General features: G+C 50.3%; 1 protein-coding gene across 1 annotated transcript in view; it reads left to right on the top strand.

Moving 5' to 3' along the window:
• Positions 1–18,238, top strand: part of DLGAP2 (DLG associated protein 2) — a 634,262-nt gene that overhangs the window by 612,812 nt on the left and 3,212 nt on the right. The window contains exons 16-18 of the mRNA XM_055567595.1: positions 903–1,318; positions 8,374–8,465; positions 17,711–17,863. Coding sequence (XP_055423570.1) covers positions 903–1,318; positions 8,374–8,465; positions 17,711–17,863 — 661 coding nt within the window. The remainder of the gene's footprint in view (positions 1–902; positions 1,319–8,373; positions 8,466–17,710; positions 17,864–18,238) is intronic.

Below are 18,238 nucleotides of genomic sequence, written 5' to 3'. Positions count from 1 at the left end.
AGGCAGATCCATTAGCCAGCTGCACAACAGCTGCCTGCCATCTGCGCGTCCAGTTGGTGAGGAGCCAACTTGTGTAGCTTGGCAGAGTTTAGGTATGCAGACATACGTGCACACACACACAGAGAGAGACATACGTGTACACATACATGCACACATAGACACACACTCACACAGGCAAACACAAGCATGCACACGCAGAGACACACATGCATACAGACATACACACACACACAGTTCTCACCAGCAAAATCTGGGCTCCAGCTGAAAGTTCATTCTTGCCAATCCTTTCAGTAACTGGCTATGAGGAATAAGTTACATTTAAATACATACAATGAAAATGTTTTTTAAACACCTGCTGAAGTCAGAATTTGGATTCATTATTTTACATAAAAGACATAACTGGATGATGCTGCAGCTTTCAGAGAGAGGAAGCTTATGTCCTGAAATATGATATGAATAGCCCCCAGAACTCAACAAGACACAGATGTTATTACTTAAAAGAATTATGTACTTGGAAGAAGCAGTGGGGCTTCATTTTACATCCATACACACAGAAATGTGTAAGCCTGTCGTGTTTCTGAAAGTCAGGTAACCACCCCAAGACAGTGGTTTCAGGGATAGATTAAGCCACCTTGTGGTAAACTTAAGTCTTCAGTGGGCATCACTTAGCCATTGAAGCTTAAAAGTTAAAGTTAAAGTTAGAGTTTCATTCTTTGCAAAGTCAAATAAGGCTCTCACACAGATTAAACATCAGTGTGCTGATAACAAAGATGAAAACGCTCGTCTCTGCCGTGAGGCTGGGGTGTGGCCCAGCATGCTCTGGATGTGTAAGCTGGGCTCTGCGGCTCAGGGTCATCTCCAGCAAGCTCCTGTCTGTCTCCCCTGCCCCCCATTCCCCACAGACACGGACGCTTCAAGCGCTCCAACAGTGTGACGGCCGGGGTGCAGGCGGACCTGGAGCTGGAGGGCTTCCCAGGACACGTCACCACGGAGGACAAGGGCCTGCAGTTCGGGTCCTCCTTCCAGAGGCACTCGGAGCCCAGCACCCCCACGCAGTACGGGGCGGTGCGCACCGTCCGGACCCAGGGGCTCTTCAGTTACCGGGAGGACTATCGGACCCCTGTGGACACTGCCAACCTGCCCCCTCCCGACCCCTGGCTGGAGCCGTCCTTGGACGCGGTGGATGGCGGGCGTGTGTCTCCATGCCACAGGGATGGCGCATGGTTCCTGAAGCTGCTGCACACGGAGACGAAGCGGATGGAAGGCTGGTGCAAGGAGATGGAGAGGGAAGCCGAGGAGAACGACCTCGTGGAGGAAGGTAAGAAGCAGGTGTCTGCTGAGACCTGAACACATGCACCAGGTTTCCATAAATGAAATTAGCACGTGGCGAATGAAATCCATGAGGACAATCCCTTTGATCCCTGAATAAATTAAAGTGCATGGGCTCCCAGCATACCCCACTCAAGCTAAGATGCTAGCGAACGAACAGAAAAGCAGTGGCTGAAATATTGACGGGCATCCTTCTGTTCCGTGCTGTGTGCTGGATAGCAGGATGGCTCCGGCCTGCAGGGGTCTTGGGACTGCAGGTTATCTCAGGCTCCACATGCTGGATTTTGGCAATGATGATGGGCAACAGTTCAACCGTTTTCTAGACTCATGACCATCCTGTGTTGAAAGAAATTGCTTTGGCTTTGTATCAGAGAAAAGCTGGAGATGGTAAGTGACTAACCCCCTAGCTAGTGATGGTGTGTCTTCTGCTGTTCAGAAAACTCCGTGCCCCTATCCCTGGCCATTTATTTCACTGTGATTCTCTGAAACCGTCACCCTCATTTGTGGTCCAGAGAGGATCCCTGAGCAATAAAATACACACTTGGTTTGTGCCTTAGACCCTGGAAATTAAGAGGTGACATTAAAAGTCCCCAGAGCTGAAGCCTTCTCATGATAAGTTATGATTTTCTTGTCACTGGGGGTGGTCGGGAAAATCCTGGAAGTAATGCCGTAAACATCCCGTGTATGATTTGATGATCTGCAGTGACCCAGATCAACAGTAAGATCCTGTCACCTAGGTTGTCATTGTCTTATTATCAGCATCTGGAGAACATGTTTCTCCGTCAGCCCGGCAGAGGAAAGGGGGTTTCTGCTGTCCGTCAGCTGCATTTCTCTACACAAGTTTTTTTCACCTTTTTTGCACTTTGGGATCTTCTCCTGGACTCGGTGTCCTGTAAAGCCCCAGCAGGCATTTGCTGAGTACGTGCTAGGAGCCGTCCCAGAGACTGCAGGTGGAGACACTGATGAGCGTACAGCACAAACACTGCAGGGATCTCAGAGTGGGTAAGACCAGGACAGAGGCGTTTATAGTGAGTGAGGAACGTGCCTGTGGTAAGAGCAATGCAGACCCAGTGCTGTAGACATCCCGAAGTCCGGCAAATGCTGCCAGCAGTCTGAGAAGTCTTCCTGGTGGCGGCGGCATCTGGGCGGACCTTGAGGGCAGGTAGACCAGTCAGGCAGGCGGGCCAATATGAGGGCATGAGCAGGGGCAGAGTGCCAGGCCGGAGACCCTCCAGGAAGGCCCTCCCTCAGACATGGACTCTGCCCCTGCCGTGGGGAGCTTGGTCCCGACCTCCCGGAGCCCCTGGCTCTGTCATCCCTGGGGACATGCACGTGACACACGCCCTTCTCAAAGGTGGGGACGGCTTTGCATTTTCCTGGAGCTCTGCCCTGTCTTAGGCTCCTGGGCGATCACACTTGATACACTGACTGTCCACTGGCAGTGCCCAGACGTGCTGACCATCCACTGGCAGTGCCCGGATGCGCTGACCGTCCTCCAGCGGTGCCCGGATGCACTGAGCGTCTGCTGGTAGTGCCCAGCAGAAGCCTCGGCGGCGGGAGTCTGAAGGGGGGCAGTCTTCACGCACAGGGTGCTTCCACCCCTACTCACCCCTCTGCACAGCACAGCCTGTAAAACCCCGTGTGCCCTGACACTGCCCTCGGCCAGGCGGGGGGCCCCTCCCACAGACACCAGCTCAGTCACCGGGACTCTGCAGGGTTTTCCCACCACTGTTTCATAACTACGTGAAATCACATCTCTAGGAGCCTCAGATGCAAAGAGCAGCGAACAGGTCTACCCGAGCCTTTCTGTGATTTTTCTCATTTTCTTAATTACCCAGCTCTATTTTTTGTGGCAAAGGTGAGAGAACACTTAATTTGAATCTCAACTGCATGCTCCACACGTTAACCGAGCACCATATTGGTCACGTTTAAGTGATTCCCTAGTAATGTTTAAAGGTGCAGTAACTTTCCATTCCACTCCTCACTTTAAGCACAGGTACACGTTTCTTGGTTACTGTCTTTTTAAAGAGTTAAGATTAAATTAAATGGCTGTTGAACCAAAGCCCTGAGCTCCAAATATTGAAATTTCCATTATGTGAGATAACTTTTCTCCCAAGCTATTATTTTATAACCACAGCTCACTGAATTGATCGAACAAATCAGATTCACTCAGCTCTCTACGGTTAATAAAAACATCATGAGAACTGTTAAATACTGGTATAAGTTAAGCCATGTTAAAGCAGGTTAATACATAAATAGATGCTCTGCAGGGACTGTAAACCACCACTACACTAGTGTTTTGCGGGGTTTGTGTTAATTATGTTAAACCAAATGGGTATGTGGCATAAAGTAAAAGCAAAAAAATAAAAATAAAAAAGGTATGTTTTCTGAAATGGAAGTTTCCAGAGCCACAAAGATCTTACTTAGCAGGTTTGTAAAAAGATGGATGGCCTGGGGAACTGAGCGCTGGGTCTTTGGAGAGGTACTGGGCTGCTCTGTTGCCCCCGAACAACTCTGCCCCAGAGCTGCTGATCTGAAGACCCCCTGGCCAGACGCACAGCACCAGGAGACATCATTATCTGGGGGTCCGCCATCCTCAGTTGCCACGTCATTGCCAGAGCTGGGGTTCGATGCTCGCGGCGGGTCTCCCAGACCTCCTTCCCTGGAGATGCCATGCTCTCTGGGTGGGGAGGCCTCCGGCTCAGGCAGGGTGCCGTTGGCGGTAATCACAGTGACCTGGGGGACTCGGGGACCAAGGCGGATGAGGAGGACGGGCCACAGGGAGACTGCCCTGGGCCTGCGGTTTGCCCGGGAGTCCACACACTGAAGGCCAGAAGCGGGGACGGCTCTGAGCGCCGCCGCTTCTGCTGGGGACCCCACCCGGTCACCCCGCAAGCCCGAGGCTGCCACTTCTGACAGCTGAGGGTGTGGTCAGCGCATGGGCCGCCCCAGCCACCGGCGCCGTGGCAAACCGAGCCTGAGAGGAAGCGTGTGCTCGAGAAACAGGAGGGTGACAAAGCCTGAGGCTTCACTGGGGGTTTGTGGACGCGCGCGTCCCCACGCCTGGGTCAGGAGGGAATCCAAAATCCACCGGGTCATGGATCTCCAAGTGACTACCTCAAACTGTGTGCAAATTCTAGAAAACCCCACCTCGAATTTCAAAAGAATAGTGTCAGTGTTGCCCTGGCACTTCATAGTAAATTTAGGTGGAGTTGGAAATTGTAGAACAGGCGTGAAAAATAAATTAAAGGAGCAAGTCAGTTAATCAAATTTCTCTGTACATCAAAGGCCTGGGTTGTCTCAGGTTCTTTGTAAATTTCCATTCTGATGAGCATGAGCCCTTATCTGTAGCTCTTGAAAGAAAGTGGCTAAACTATGACAGAATTAGAGAAGGATAGTAGAAAAGAATAAATTGAATTTTCGCTTCAAATTCTTTGCAATTATGGGAAGCTATTATTTACATTATAGGTATCAGATAGAACCATCCACATTGATGAGCACAAATCCCCTGCCATTAGCCATCAGGCCATTAGCTACACTCTGACATTCCTTACCTCTCTCAAGCAATAATCAATGTATACCCTTTATAATAAGTCTCCACCCAGACATCACCCCCTATCCACGTTGTGCTAACGTTTAACTGAAGTATTGTATATTAATACTTCCATTGAGGTGCATTTTAAGAAGGATGTGAAAAATGGGGACTAAAAGTCCAGCGTCACAGACGCTGAGGACGTCACACCTTACAGACGACCGCACTGTTGAGTTCCTCGTGCTGTTCATCTTTCTTATGAACCTGTGGAGTAAGATGTGTGTGACTCTGGAAAATTTTATTTCAGAAAGCACACTGTTTTGGGGAGTTTCTTTTTGTTTTACTTTGTGCCACTTACAATGCCATTTGGTTTAATTGATTGACTTTTTAATTACCACTTCAGGAAGCGTAGCGTCAGTGAAAAAAAAAAATGCATTTATATGTGAGTCACTTATATATATTCCTACAGTGACTATTTGGTAAAAACAAGTCTTTTTAAAGGTTTTCGTCAGTCCTGCAAGTTACAAGGGTTTACAAGTGGAAATCAAAATGTTCAGTTTGGGAACCAAAGTGTGAACCAGGTGGGAAGTATTTTCAGCCCTTCCAGTCTGTGCTCCGGCCCCTCTGCCTTCCTTCCCTGTGTCCCCTCCACTGCCCAGAGATGGGGGAGGTGAGCAGGCTGGGGGGCCAGGGGCCAAGGCCCCCTGCAGCCGGCGTCAGGACACTGACAAGACAGCTTTCTGTTTCGTTTAAGTCTGAAAGGATGCCGCGGTGTTACCTAGTGAACCCACTGGTATTAAAAGTTACAGTTTTAACTCTTCTTCACATTTTAGAAGCAACCGAGATTTGGGTGATATTAGACTCCAGTACTCTTGCCTGGAAAATCCCATGGATGGAGGAGTCTGGAAGTCTGCAGTCCATGGGGTCACTGAGGGTCGGACACGACTTTGCGATTTCACTTTTACTTTTCACTTTCATGCATTGGAGAAGGAAATGGCAACCCACTCCAGTGTTCTTGCCTGGAGAATCCCAGGGACGGGGGAGCCTGGTGGGCTGCCGTCTATGGGGTCGCACAGAGTCGGACATGACTGAAGTGACTTAGCAGCAGCAGCAGCAGGGAAGTATTGGTTTCTTAGGAAGGGCTGTGGCTCTGTGGTTGTGCAGGGTGCTGGCGAGTGAGGTGCTGACTACAGTTCATCTCCAAGAGGGTCAGAAAAACACACACACAGAGATGGTGATTCCAAGTGATGGAGCAGAGGTGCTGGTGGTACTTTGTTTCAAGTTCTCTGTGTGTGCAAGTCGTCACAATCAAGCTTTGGGGAACAGCAATCCAGACAAGTCAGAAAATGCAGGCAAACTCAGAAGCGTTTCAGGCCATTCACCCGCTCCCCGACCCCAGGAGAACACCACATGATGAACACGCCGTCCGGGGCCAGGTACTCACCCTGTAAGCACTATGGTGCCCTGGGCCTTCTGTTGCATGGCTGCTTTCTGTCCCAGTAGGACGCATCCTCGGCACCCCTCACAGACACGTTTGACTTCGAGGACTCCGGTTCCAGCTCATGGCGCTTGGCTGCCTGTGCACTGAGGCCCCCGCTGTGTCCATGGGCCCCACCCCCGGGGGAGGCCAGGAACCGGGGTCTCAGTGGCTTGTGGCCCAGGAGTCAGAGTCCTTGTGGCCGGTTTCTAGCTTGCCCTGAATGAGTCTCAACTCATTATTTTGGAGGCTGCCTATCAAAATTAGCAGTGTTTGGGGAAACTGGGGAGAAAGCTAGAGAAACTGAGTTTACCTCTCTGGACGGGGGCTGCACCCCTGTGGAAATGCCAGGTCCCGGGCCCCACCCCTCACCCCCTGAATCTGCCCATAGCCAGACCCCTGCCAAGTGACCCACGTGCTGAAGAGCCCTCTGGGCTCTTCTCCAGACTGAACCAAGTGTCCCAGGGTCAACAGTCCACAAGTACTGAAACACCCTGTTGGAGGTGACAGTTCAGTGTCCGCTTCATGCCAGACGAGCTCCAGGCTAAGACCTTTGCCTCGGAAGGCTCCCCTCTTCCCCGGGCTGGAGACAAGCTGGACCCACGTGTGACGTCAGGGGCTCTGTGTAGCTGGTTGTTATCTGTGCTGTACAGGTCTTGAAGGGGACTCAAGAGAGGACACACTTGCCCTCAGAGGGGAGTAGCTGGGGGTGGCCGCTTAGACCGAACCCCAGAGACAAGGGCCCAGGCACAGAGGCCAGAAGCGTTGGCCTCAGATTCCTAAGTGCCTCTGAAAATCATGGGAGTTTGGGTCTCCCAAAGCTGTTATTTCTGAAATGATGATGTTTGCACAGGCCAGGATTGGGGCAGAATGATGGGATATGAGGAGGCACTTGCAGGGAGTGGGCGGGGGGTTTCCCAAAATTTTCATGCCGGAAATCTTTCTTTTGCCCAGTTCGAATCCCTAAGTCATCACAACTATCCAGTAAGTGGTTAAATCCTTTCCATTGACAAAGCTGTATGACTTACTTTTTTAAAGCACCCTTTGATTAATTACTTTTAAAAAGTAAGTAATACAGCTTTGTCAGTGGAAAGGATTTAACCACTTACTGGATAGTTGTGATGACTTAGGGATTCGAACTGGACAAAAGATAGATTTCCAGCATATTAATTATGGACTTCCCTAGTGGCTCAGACAGTAAAGCGTCTGTGTACAATGCGGAAGACCTGGGTTCGATCCCTGGGTCGGGAAGATTCCCTGGAGAAGGAAATGGCAACCCACTCCAGTACTCTTGCCTGGAAAATCCCATGGACAGAGGAGCTTGGTGCAGGCTACTGTCCATGGGGTAGCAAAGAGTCGGGCACGACTGAGCCACTTCACTTTCACTTTCACTTTGATTAATTAAGATCTTACAACTTGAGATCGTTCGTAGATTAAACTGACCCTCGCTGCTCCTGACAGCCCTGGTGAGCTGGCCCCCAGGTGTCTGAGGCAGGATGTCCTCACGCACCCTTCCTGATGTGAGGGGCCAGGGTCCCTGCCACCCAACTGACCCCTGGAGGGCTGGGCAGGCTAGAGGACCTTTCAAAGGTAAATTTCCCCCCACACTGAGGTGTCCCGATAGTCAGTATTTGGTCATCTTTGAATTTCTTTCATGGATCAGGATGGACCAGATGGAAAGAGGGCTCAATGGTGGCCATTCCACATAGTAAGCTCAAAGTTTTCACCTCCGGTGACCGAGGATAACAGCGTCCCAGGTGACTCAGTGGTAAAGGACCCACCTGCCAATGCAGGAGACAAGGGTTCGATCCCTGAGTAGGGAAGATCCCCTGAAGGACAGCATGGTGACCCTCTCCGGTGTTCTTGCCTGGAGAATCCCACAGACAGAGGCACCTAGGGGGCACAGTCCGTGGGGCCGCAGTCGGACACGACCGCATGCACGCGAGGACGTGGAGCCGCAGCGGGAAGGCCACCTAGCGTGGCACCCCTCTCCTGGCCCCCGCGGACCCACCCATAACCCTGTGTGTGTCCACAGTCCTTGGCAAGATCCGGAGTGCCGTGGGGAGCGCCCAGCTGCTGATGTCCCAGAAGTTCCAGCAGTTTTACTGGCTCTGCCAGCAGAACATGGTGAGTGCCCCCTCAAGACCCTTGGGCACGGGTCAGCAGGCCAGGTGACCGCTCTCTCCGCCCTCACCTCTGCCCTGTCCGCTGTGAAGGACCGCTCCGGGAGCGCGGCCTGGTGAAGCAGGGGGATGCACACAGCTCCAGGGGCCAAAGCAGAGAGGCCTCGGCTGTGGGCGAGGGAGGGGCGTGGTGGGCAGAGGGTGGCGGGCACCCAGCCACGAGAGTGTCCTTGGCCACCGGCCTGCCCCTGGGGACCCCGGGCAGGGGGACAGGTGTGAATCGTGTCATGGGGATGTCACAGTGAAGCAGCACCAGGAGGTGGATCCAGTAGAAACACGTGAGCAACCACACTGAGAGAGACCGGCAGGGGCTTCCAGGAGCAGTCCCGGCTGTGTGTTACAGTCAGGAGTGAACTGAAATACCATGAACTAAGTTAGGAAATACGGTTGGCACTAAACTTGGTCCTGATCCTCCTGAAAATCAAAGGGAATATATATATACCTTATATAGAAGAAGGCAATGGCAACCCACTCCAGTACTCTTGCCTGGAAAATCCCGTGGACGGAGAAGCCTGGTAGGCTGCAGTCCATGGGGCCGCGTAGAGTCAGACACGACTGAAGCGACTTAGCAGTAGCAGCAGCAGCATACACATATATATATTCTAACATGAATACTTACATATATAAATATTCAGTTCAGTTCAGTTCAGTCGCTCAGTCGTGTCGACTCTTTGCGACCCCATGAATTGCAGCACGCCAGGCCTCCCTGTCCATCACCAACTCCCAGAGTTCACTCAAACTCATGTCCATCGAGTCAGTGATGCCATCCAGCCATCTCATCCTCTGTCGTCCCCTTCTCCTCCTGCCCCCAAGCCCTCCCAGCATCAGGGTCTTTTCCAATGAGTCAACTCTTCACATGAGGTGGCCAAAGTATCAGAGTTTCAGCCTCAGCATCATTCCTTCCAATGAACACCCAGGACTGATCTCCTTAGGATGGAGTGGTTGGATCTCCTTGTAGTCCAAGGGACTCTCAAGAGTCTTCTCCAACACCACAGTACAAAAGCATCAATTCTTTGGCGCTCAGCTTTCTTCACATTCCAACTTTCACATCCATACATGACCACAGGAAAAACCATAGCCTTGACTAGACAGACCTTTGTTGGCAAAGTAATGTCTCTGCTTTTGAATATGCTATCTAGGTTGGTCATAACTTTCCTTCCAAGGAGTAAGCGTCTTTTAATTACATGGCTGCAGTCACCATCTGCAGTGATTTTGGAGCCGAAAAAAATAAAGTCTGACTCTGTTTCCACTGCTTCCCATCTATTTCCCATGAAGTGATGAGACCAGCTGCCATGATCTTCGTTTTCCGAATGTTGAGCTTTAAGCCAACTTTTTCACTCTCCTCTTTCACTTTCATCAAGAGGCTTTTGAGTTCCTCTTCACTTTCTACCATAAGGGTGGTGTCATCTGCATATCTGAGGTGATTGATATTTCTGCCGGCAATCTTGATTCCAGCTTGTGCTTCTTCTAGCCCAGCATTTCTCATGATGTACTCTGCATATAAGTTAAAAACGCAGGGTGACAATATACAGCCTTGACGTACTCCTTTTCCTATTTGCAACCAGTCTGTTGTTCCATGTCCAGTTCTAACTGTTGCTTCCTGACCTGCATATAGGTTTCTTAAGAGACAGGTCAGGTGGTCTGGTATTCCCATCTCTTTCAGAATTTTCCACAGTTTATTGTGATCCACATAGTCAAAGGCTTTGGCATAGTCAGTAAAGCAGAAATAGATGTTTTTCTGAAACTCTCTTGCTTTTTCCATGATCCAGCGGATGTTGGCAATTTGATCTCTGGTTCCTCTGCCTTTTCTAAAACCAGCTTGAACATCTGGAAGTTCACATTTCACGTATTGCTAAAGCCTGGCTTGGAGAATTTTTAGCATTACTTTACTAGCATGTGAGATGAGTGCAATTGTGCGGTACTTTGGGCATTCTTTGGCATTGCCTTTCTTAGGGATTGGAATGAAAACTGACCTTTTCCAGTCCTGTGGCCACTGCTGAGTTTTCCAATTTTGCTGGCATATTGAGTGCAGCACTTTCACAGCATCATCTTTCAGGATTTGAAATAGCTCAACTGGAATTCCATCACCTCCACTAGCTTTGTTCATAGTAATGCTTTCTAAGGCCCACTTGACTTCACATTCCAGGATGTCTGGCTCTCGGTGAGTGATCACACCATTGTGATTATCTGGGTCATGAAGATCTTTTTTGTGCAGTTCTTCTGTGTATTCTTGCCACCTCTTCTTAATATCTTCTGCTTCTGTTAGGTCCATACCATTTCTGTCCTTTATTGAGCCAATCTTTGCATGAAATGTTCCCTTGGTATCTCTGATTTTCTTGAAGAGATCTCTAGCCTTTCCCATTCTGTTGTTTTCCTCTATTTCTTTGCATTGATCACTGAGGAAGGCTTTCTTATCTCTCCTTGCTATTCTTTGGAACTCTGCATTCAGATGCTTATATCTTTCCTTTTCTCCTTTGCTTTTTGCTTCTCTTCTTTCCACAGCTATTTGTAAGGCCTCCCCTGACAGCCATTTTGCTTTTTTGCATTTCTTTTGCATGGGGATGGTCTTGATCCCTGTCTCCTGTACAATGTCACGAACCTCCGTCCATAGTTCATCAGGCACTCTGTCTATCAATAAATATAAATATGTATCATAACACACATACGTTTTCCTTATCTGACCAAAGAAAGTACTCACCGATATTATTTTGGAGAAACAATAATTATTTGGAGAAAGTCATTGAAGAGCAACAGCTCAATGGTATTCACACTACTTTACAACCTCTTTTATGTATTTTTATTTATAATCCATACACTGACCTCTTTCAGACCAGACATTTTCATTAACACACAAGCAGCAGTTCATGGTGCCTCGGTCTTGTTTTGGTCTGTTCTTAAATTCACAAGGAGGCCTGTGAGTTTGCAGCATGTTCTTCCACACGTAGGCAGCCTAGCACGTCAGAGTTGCCAATTCATCCCTTTTCATCAGGATCATTAAAAAGAATGTTTTCTCCAATATTTTCCATTAATCCCATTCAAGTGCATCATGAGATTTAAAGTGTTAGCACCTGATCGCCTATGCCGTGAAGTTACAATCAACATTTAAGAGCGGGGAATAGGCAGGCTTCAGTTCAGTTCAGTCGCTCAGTCATGTCCAACTCTTTGTGACCCCATGAATCGCAGCACGCCAGGCCTCCCTGTCTATCACCAACTCCCGGAGTTCACTCAGACTCACGTCCATCGAGTCAGTGATGCCATCCAGCCATCTCATCCTCTGTCGTCCCCTTCTCCTCCTGCCCCCAATGCCTCCCCGCATCAGAGTCTTTTCCAATGAGTCAACTCTTCGCATGAGGTGGCCAAAGTACTGGAGTTTCAGCTTTAGCATCATTCCTTCCAAAGAAATCCCAGGGCTGATCTCCTTCAGAATGGACTGGTTGGATCTCCTTGCAGTCCAAGGGACTCTCAAGAGTCTTCTCCAACACCACGGTTCAAAAGCATGGATAGGCAGGCTTAGGGTCCCTCAAAGGAACGTGCAGTTGTAGAAACACTCGGCTCTCCCGTCCCCCAGGCGTGTCCTGCCCCCAGCTCTACCCCATCGCCATCTCTGAGGACTGATTGAGGCCACCAGAGGGCGTGGTCCCTGTTCCGCTGAGCCGATGGGAGGGTTGTCCGTGTCTTCAGGAACCTCCATGTAGCACAGTAACAGTCTTCCAGCTGTGAGCAATGCACGTCTTCTCTGCCAGATATAGCTGGTATTAGACCTAAGAATTATCCAGCTTCACATCCTTGACACCTCTTACACACGTCAGATTGCACTTTGTGTTGGCCATAGGAGGTCTGGCATGACCGCTTCCTTTTCGTGTGCCCTCCATTGTACCAAAAGCCCCAGAGCACTTGGAGGAGGTTCCTGGGCTCTGGGCAGACCGTCAGCAGAGGGGCTGAAAGTGCCGGCAGGGCCCTGCTCATCAAAACCACACTGTCCTCGTTGGCAGCTCTAGTTCTAAGTCAAAGGAATGGCCCCAGGGAGTGAGTCAGACCCACTGGCTGTTGAGGATGGACTCTGGGAAGGGCCTGCCCTTGACACTAGCGGGTGGACCCCTGTGGCCCTAGGGCCAGCGGCTCAGCAGCCCCAGAGCTGGGAGAGATGGAGTCACACACAGACCGCTGATCTAACGCTGCACTTGAATGAGACCACGGTCTCTCCTCAGCCCTTCTCAGGACACACAGGTCCCAGAGAATGTTCTAGAACACAGAGCATCTGAGCCCACATCCCAGGACCTCCCATGCTGGGGCCAGATAGCACCCTGGGGCCCTGCGTGCAGTCAACAGGGATGAACAGCTCTGTGCACTTGCTGGGGGAGGAGACTGGCCTGGCCCACCTTGATGTGACAGATGAGGCTTACAAACAGACCAGGGCGTGGGAGTGTCCAGGGACACAGACATAGCCACACCTCCCAGAAAGGAGTAGAGGACACAGAGCAAGGCCCTGACCATGCTGGGGTCTACCATGACCATGGCCTCTGCCCCCCAGTGCCCAGAGCAGAGGCCCAGTGACCCTGGAGTTCACTCTTGGGCGACGTGATCCTCAGACACATGCAGGCCCTTCACACCTGCCCCTGTGGGGTGGGGAGGGGAGGAGGGGTCGCTGTGCCGGCTTCATCCTCCAGGAGGAGGACACGCGGCTCAGGACCCACTGTCGGGGAGGAGCACCCTGCCAGCCCCAGACATCCAGGGAGCCCCTGTTGGTCCCCCCAAACCCCATCACCTGCAAGGCACAGCTCAGAGCAAGGCCTTCACTGTTTTCCTTCACAAGCGGCAGCTGAGCTCAAACTCAGGCGAGTGCATGACAACCCAGGTCTGGCGACCTGACGAACCCTCCCACACCTGACCCTGACATGACCCTGACCCGACCCTGAGCCTGACCCTGACCCTGTATCTGACCCTGACCCTGACCCTGCACCTCGCTCTGACCCTGTACGTGACCCCATCCAACCCTGAACCTGTGCGCGACCCTGCACCTGCCCATCAGGCTCTTCGGTCTGCACACCAGGTCGCCCCCTGGTGGCTCAGTGGAGAATGGTCCTCACACAGTAAACGGCCGCCGGGGTTGCAATTCTCACTCAGAGCAGAAAATGAGGGCTTTGTGTGCAAGTGGCTCAGACGGCGATTCTGACCCCCTCCCAGCAGTTCAGCACAGCTGCCATCCGGTCACGTCGGGCAGGATGGACAGGGCCCAGAGAGTGGCCTAGTGGGTGTGGGCATGGAACCAGGACTAGACATCTGTGTCCTCCAGCATTCACACGTCGAGTCCTGGCCCCGGTGGGGGTGACAGGAGGGGTCTGTGGGGGAAAAGCTCACAAGGCTGGGGCTCCGTGAGTGGATCAGTGCCCTGATAAGCATGTGCAGGAGCAACCAGGACTGGAGGTCTGTGTCCCCAGCATTCACACATTGAATCCTGGCCCCGGTGGGGGTGACAGGAGGGGACTGTGGGGGGAAAGCTCACGAGGGTGGGGCTCCGTGAAATGGATCAGTGCCCTGATAAGCACATGCAGGAGCAAACGCGTCTTGGGGCCACATCCACCCTTGGCTGCCCATGCACCACTCGGTGGCGTCAGCTGTCCTCCCAGGGCAGGAACCTGACCTGCCAAGCCCTCCCTCCAAGCCAGGGCAACGGCATCCATGGTGCACACGTAGGGTGTCTCTGACCTTCAGAAGCAGGGCTGAGACCCCTCAGAGGACAGAAGGAAACAGGCCCCACCTCCCCAGTGCCCCCCACCACCAGCACCACCACAGATCCTGCCCAGGAACCCCACAGGCGCCCAGAACCAGAGGGCCTCAGCTGCCAGAACTGTCCAGGCATCAAAACCATAACAGGCGCCACCATCCCCAGGTTCCATCTTCTCCCAGTTGTGTTGAGATACAATGAACATGCAGCACTGGATAAGTGTAGGGGTACAGAAGCGTGATCTGACTGGTATCATGAAATGATTGCCACCATAATCTTAGAGAACATCCATCACGTCTTGTGGGTACACAAAGAGGTAGAAAAAGGTAATTTTCCTTGTGGTGAGAGCCTTCAGGATTTACTGTCTTAACAGCTTTCATATTAGGAACAGCAGTGCAGACTGTATTTATCGTGCTGTACCTCACATTCTTAGTATTGGTGTATCCTGTTATTAGAAGTTCATATCTTTGGCCACCTTCATTGCGTTCCCCCTCCTCCCACCCCACCCCTGCCTCTAGTAACCACAAATCTGGTCCCTTTTTCTATGAGTTTGCTTCTTTATTTTTTGAAATGCAGCACCATGTTAGTTCCTGATGCACAGCATAGTGATTTGATGTTTCAAACTGATCAACACGGTAAGTCTAGTTACAACATGTCACCATACAAAGAGGCTGCACAATTATTCCTGGATTCCCCACACTGTAAGTTTCATTCCCATGACTCTCTTATTTTGCAGCTGGCAGTCCGTACCTCCTTATCTCCTGAACTTATTTCTCACCCCCATCCCCAGTTCCCTCTGCAAACACCTGTTTGTTCTCTGTATCTATGACTCTGTTTCCGTCGTGTTATGTTTGTTCATTTGTTTTGATTTTTAGGTTCAACATACAAGTGAAGTCATACAGCATTTTTCTTTTTCTGTCTGACTTACATGTTATCGCAGATTTCAAGATTTCATTCTTTGTTACACTGGAGTAGTATTTCAGTATATATATGCATGACATCCTCTCTGCTGAAGGACACTTTGGCTGCTTCCATGTCTCGCTATTGTAAATAGTTTTGCAGTGAATGTGGGAGTGCATGTGTCTTTTTGAATTAGTGTTTCATTTCTTTGGATAACACCCAGGAGTGCACCGTTGGGTTGTGTGCTGGCTGCATGTTGAATTTGTGAGGATACTCCATACTGTTCTCCATAATGGCCGCACCAGTCTGTGTTCCCACCAGCAGCACACAAGGGCTCCCTTCTCTCTGCATCCTCAAAACCTTGTTACTTCCTGTCTGATGATGGCCACTGGGACAGGTGCAAGGTGAGACCGCACTGTGGTTTTGCTGTGCATTTCTCTGATGATTAGTGATGCCGAGCATCTTTTCATGTGCCCGGTGATCCTCTGCCCATTTTTCAACCACGTTAATATACATTTTTTGAGCCATTGTAAATTCACAGCAAAACTGGGTGGAAAATACAGAGAAAATGCCACGTACTCCCGGTTGCCACACACCAGCCCCACCACTATCAGCATCCCCAGCAGACGGGCCGTGTGTCACGACTGATGAACCCGCACAAACCATCACCATCACCATCACCACGAGTCCACGATTTCCATCAGGGCTCACTCTTGCTGTTGGACAGTCTGTGGATTTAGACAAATATATGACACGTGTCTACCAGGACAGTGACACGCAGAGCGGCCTCACAGTCCTGAAAATCCTCTATGCTGCCCCTGGTCACCCCTTGTCTTCCCTCAGCCCCTAGCCACCTCTCATCTTTTTACTGTCTCTGTAGTTGTGCCCTCTCCAGCATGTCCTACAATTGGAATCACACACAATGCAGACTTTTAAGATCTGTTGGTGTTCAATTGCTCAGTCATGTCCAACTCTTAGAGACCCCACGGACTGCAGCACGCCAGGCTTCCCTGTCCTTCACCATTTCCCAGAGCTTGCTCAAACTCATGTCCATCGAGTCGGTGATGCCATCCAATCATCTTGTCCTCTGTCGGCCCCTTCTCCTTCTGCCTTCAATCTTTCCCAGCATCAGGGTCTTTTCTAATCAGTTGGCTCTTCACATCAGGTGGCCAGAGAATTGGAGCTTCAGCTTCAACATCAGTCCTTCCAATGAATATTCAGGACTTATTTCCTTTAAGATGGACTGGTTTGATCTCTTCACAGTCCAAGGGACTCTCAAGAGTCTTCTCCAACACCACAGTTCAAAAGAATCAATTCTTCTGCACTCAGCTTTTTTTATGGTCCAACTCTCACATCCAAACATGACTACTGGAAAAACCATAACTTTCCCTAGATGAACCTTTGTTGTCAAAGTAATGCCTTTGCTTTTTAATATGCTGTCTAGGTTAGTCATAGCTTTTCTTTCAAGAAGCAAGGGTCTTTTAATTTCAAAGCTGTAGCCACCATCTGCAGTGATTTTGGAGCCCCCCAAAATAAAGTCTGTCACTGTTTCCCTTGTTTCCCCATCTATTTGCCATGAAGTGATGGGACTGGATGCCATGATCTTTGTTTTTTGAATGTTGAGTTTTAAACCAGCTTCTTCACTCTCATCTTTCACTTTCATCAAGAGGCTCTTTAGTTCTTCTTCACTTTCTGCCATAAGGGTGGTGTCATCTGCATATCTGAGGTTATTGATATTTCCCCTGGCAATCTTGATTTCAGTTTGTACTTCATCCAGCCCAGCATTTCTCTTAATGTATTCTGCATTTAAGTTAAATAAGCAGGGTGACAATATACACCCTTGATGTACTCCTTTCCTGACTTTTGAACCAGACTGTTATTCCATGCCCAGTCCTAACTGTTGCTTCTTAACCTGCATACAGGTTTCTCAGGAGGCAGGTCAGGTGTCATGGTATTCCCATCTCTTGAAGAATTTTCCAGTTTGTTGTGATCCACAGTCAAAGACTTTGGTGTAGTCAATGAACCAACCAGGTGTTCTGGAATTCTCTTGCTTTCTCTATGATCCAACAGATGTTGTCAGTTTGATCTCTGGTTCCTCTTCCTTTTCTAAGTCCACCTTGAACATATAGAAGTTCTCGGTTCACATACTGTTGAAACCTAGCTTGGAGAATTTTGAGCATTACTTTGCTAGCATGTGAAATAAGTGCAGTTGTGAGGTAGTATGAACATTCTTTGACATTGCCCTTTTTGGGGATTGGAATGAAAACACATTTTCCAGTACTGCTGGAGTTTTCCAAATTTGCTGACATATTGAGTACAGCACTTTAACAGCATCATCTTTTAGGATTTGAAATAGCTCAGGTGGAATTCCATCACAGATTTTTTTTAACTGTCAGCAAACACTCACGTAAACCGTCACTAGATCCTCATGGGTCCTCAGGAGCATGTGCACCCAATTCTAATTACGGAGGCGTCTCCCAGACCCCCCTCATTGGAAAAAGCAGCCCCTTCCCCCTGCCCTGCCCAGAGGTCTCCATGGCTCTAACTGTGCATGTGTCCGGCAGGACCCCAGCGCCATGCCCAGGCCCACCTCCCAGGATCTGGCCGGCTACTGGGACATGCTGCAGCTGTCCGTTCAGGATGTCAGCATGAAGTTCGATGAGTTGCACCAGCTGAAGCTCACCGACTGGAAAGTAGTCGAATCCCCGGAGAGGAAGGTAAGCCCCTGCTGCATCCCCACACTGAGCTCACCGCCCCCATCCCTGCCCACAATCCCTGCACGTGGTCCAAGTACCATGTTACCATGCGTGTCTCAGTCTGCAGTTAACAGGACAGGATCTGATATCACACCTAAACCCATGTCTGCACAACCAGGCTGGTGCTAGAGTCATCAGCGCGTATAGTAAGTCCCTTTCTTGCTGACAATTCCGAGAAGACACCAACAGAACCCACGTGTGAATTTGCAGTCGCGTTTCCTGGCGGGCCCGTCCTCTGAATTATTACCATCGCCACCACCCTCTGTGTGGACTGCACTGTGGTGGTTCCCACAGGCTTCAGGTTGCTTACAGTGATGCCTGTGGAGATGAGAAACA

This window comes from Bubalus kerabau, chromosome 2 (assembly GCF_029407905.1).
Source record: "Bubalus kerabau isolate K-KA32 ecotype Philippines breed swamp buffalo chromosome 2, PCC_UOA_SB_1v2, whole genome shotgun sequence".
In the NCBI taxonomy this organism is placed as follows: Eukaryota; Metazoa; Chordata; class Mammalia; order Artiodactyla; family Bovidae; genus Bubalus; species Bubalus kerabau.
Note: the sequence above shows the minus strand (reverse complement) of the source record. Positions and strands in the feature narration are given on the sequence as shown.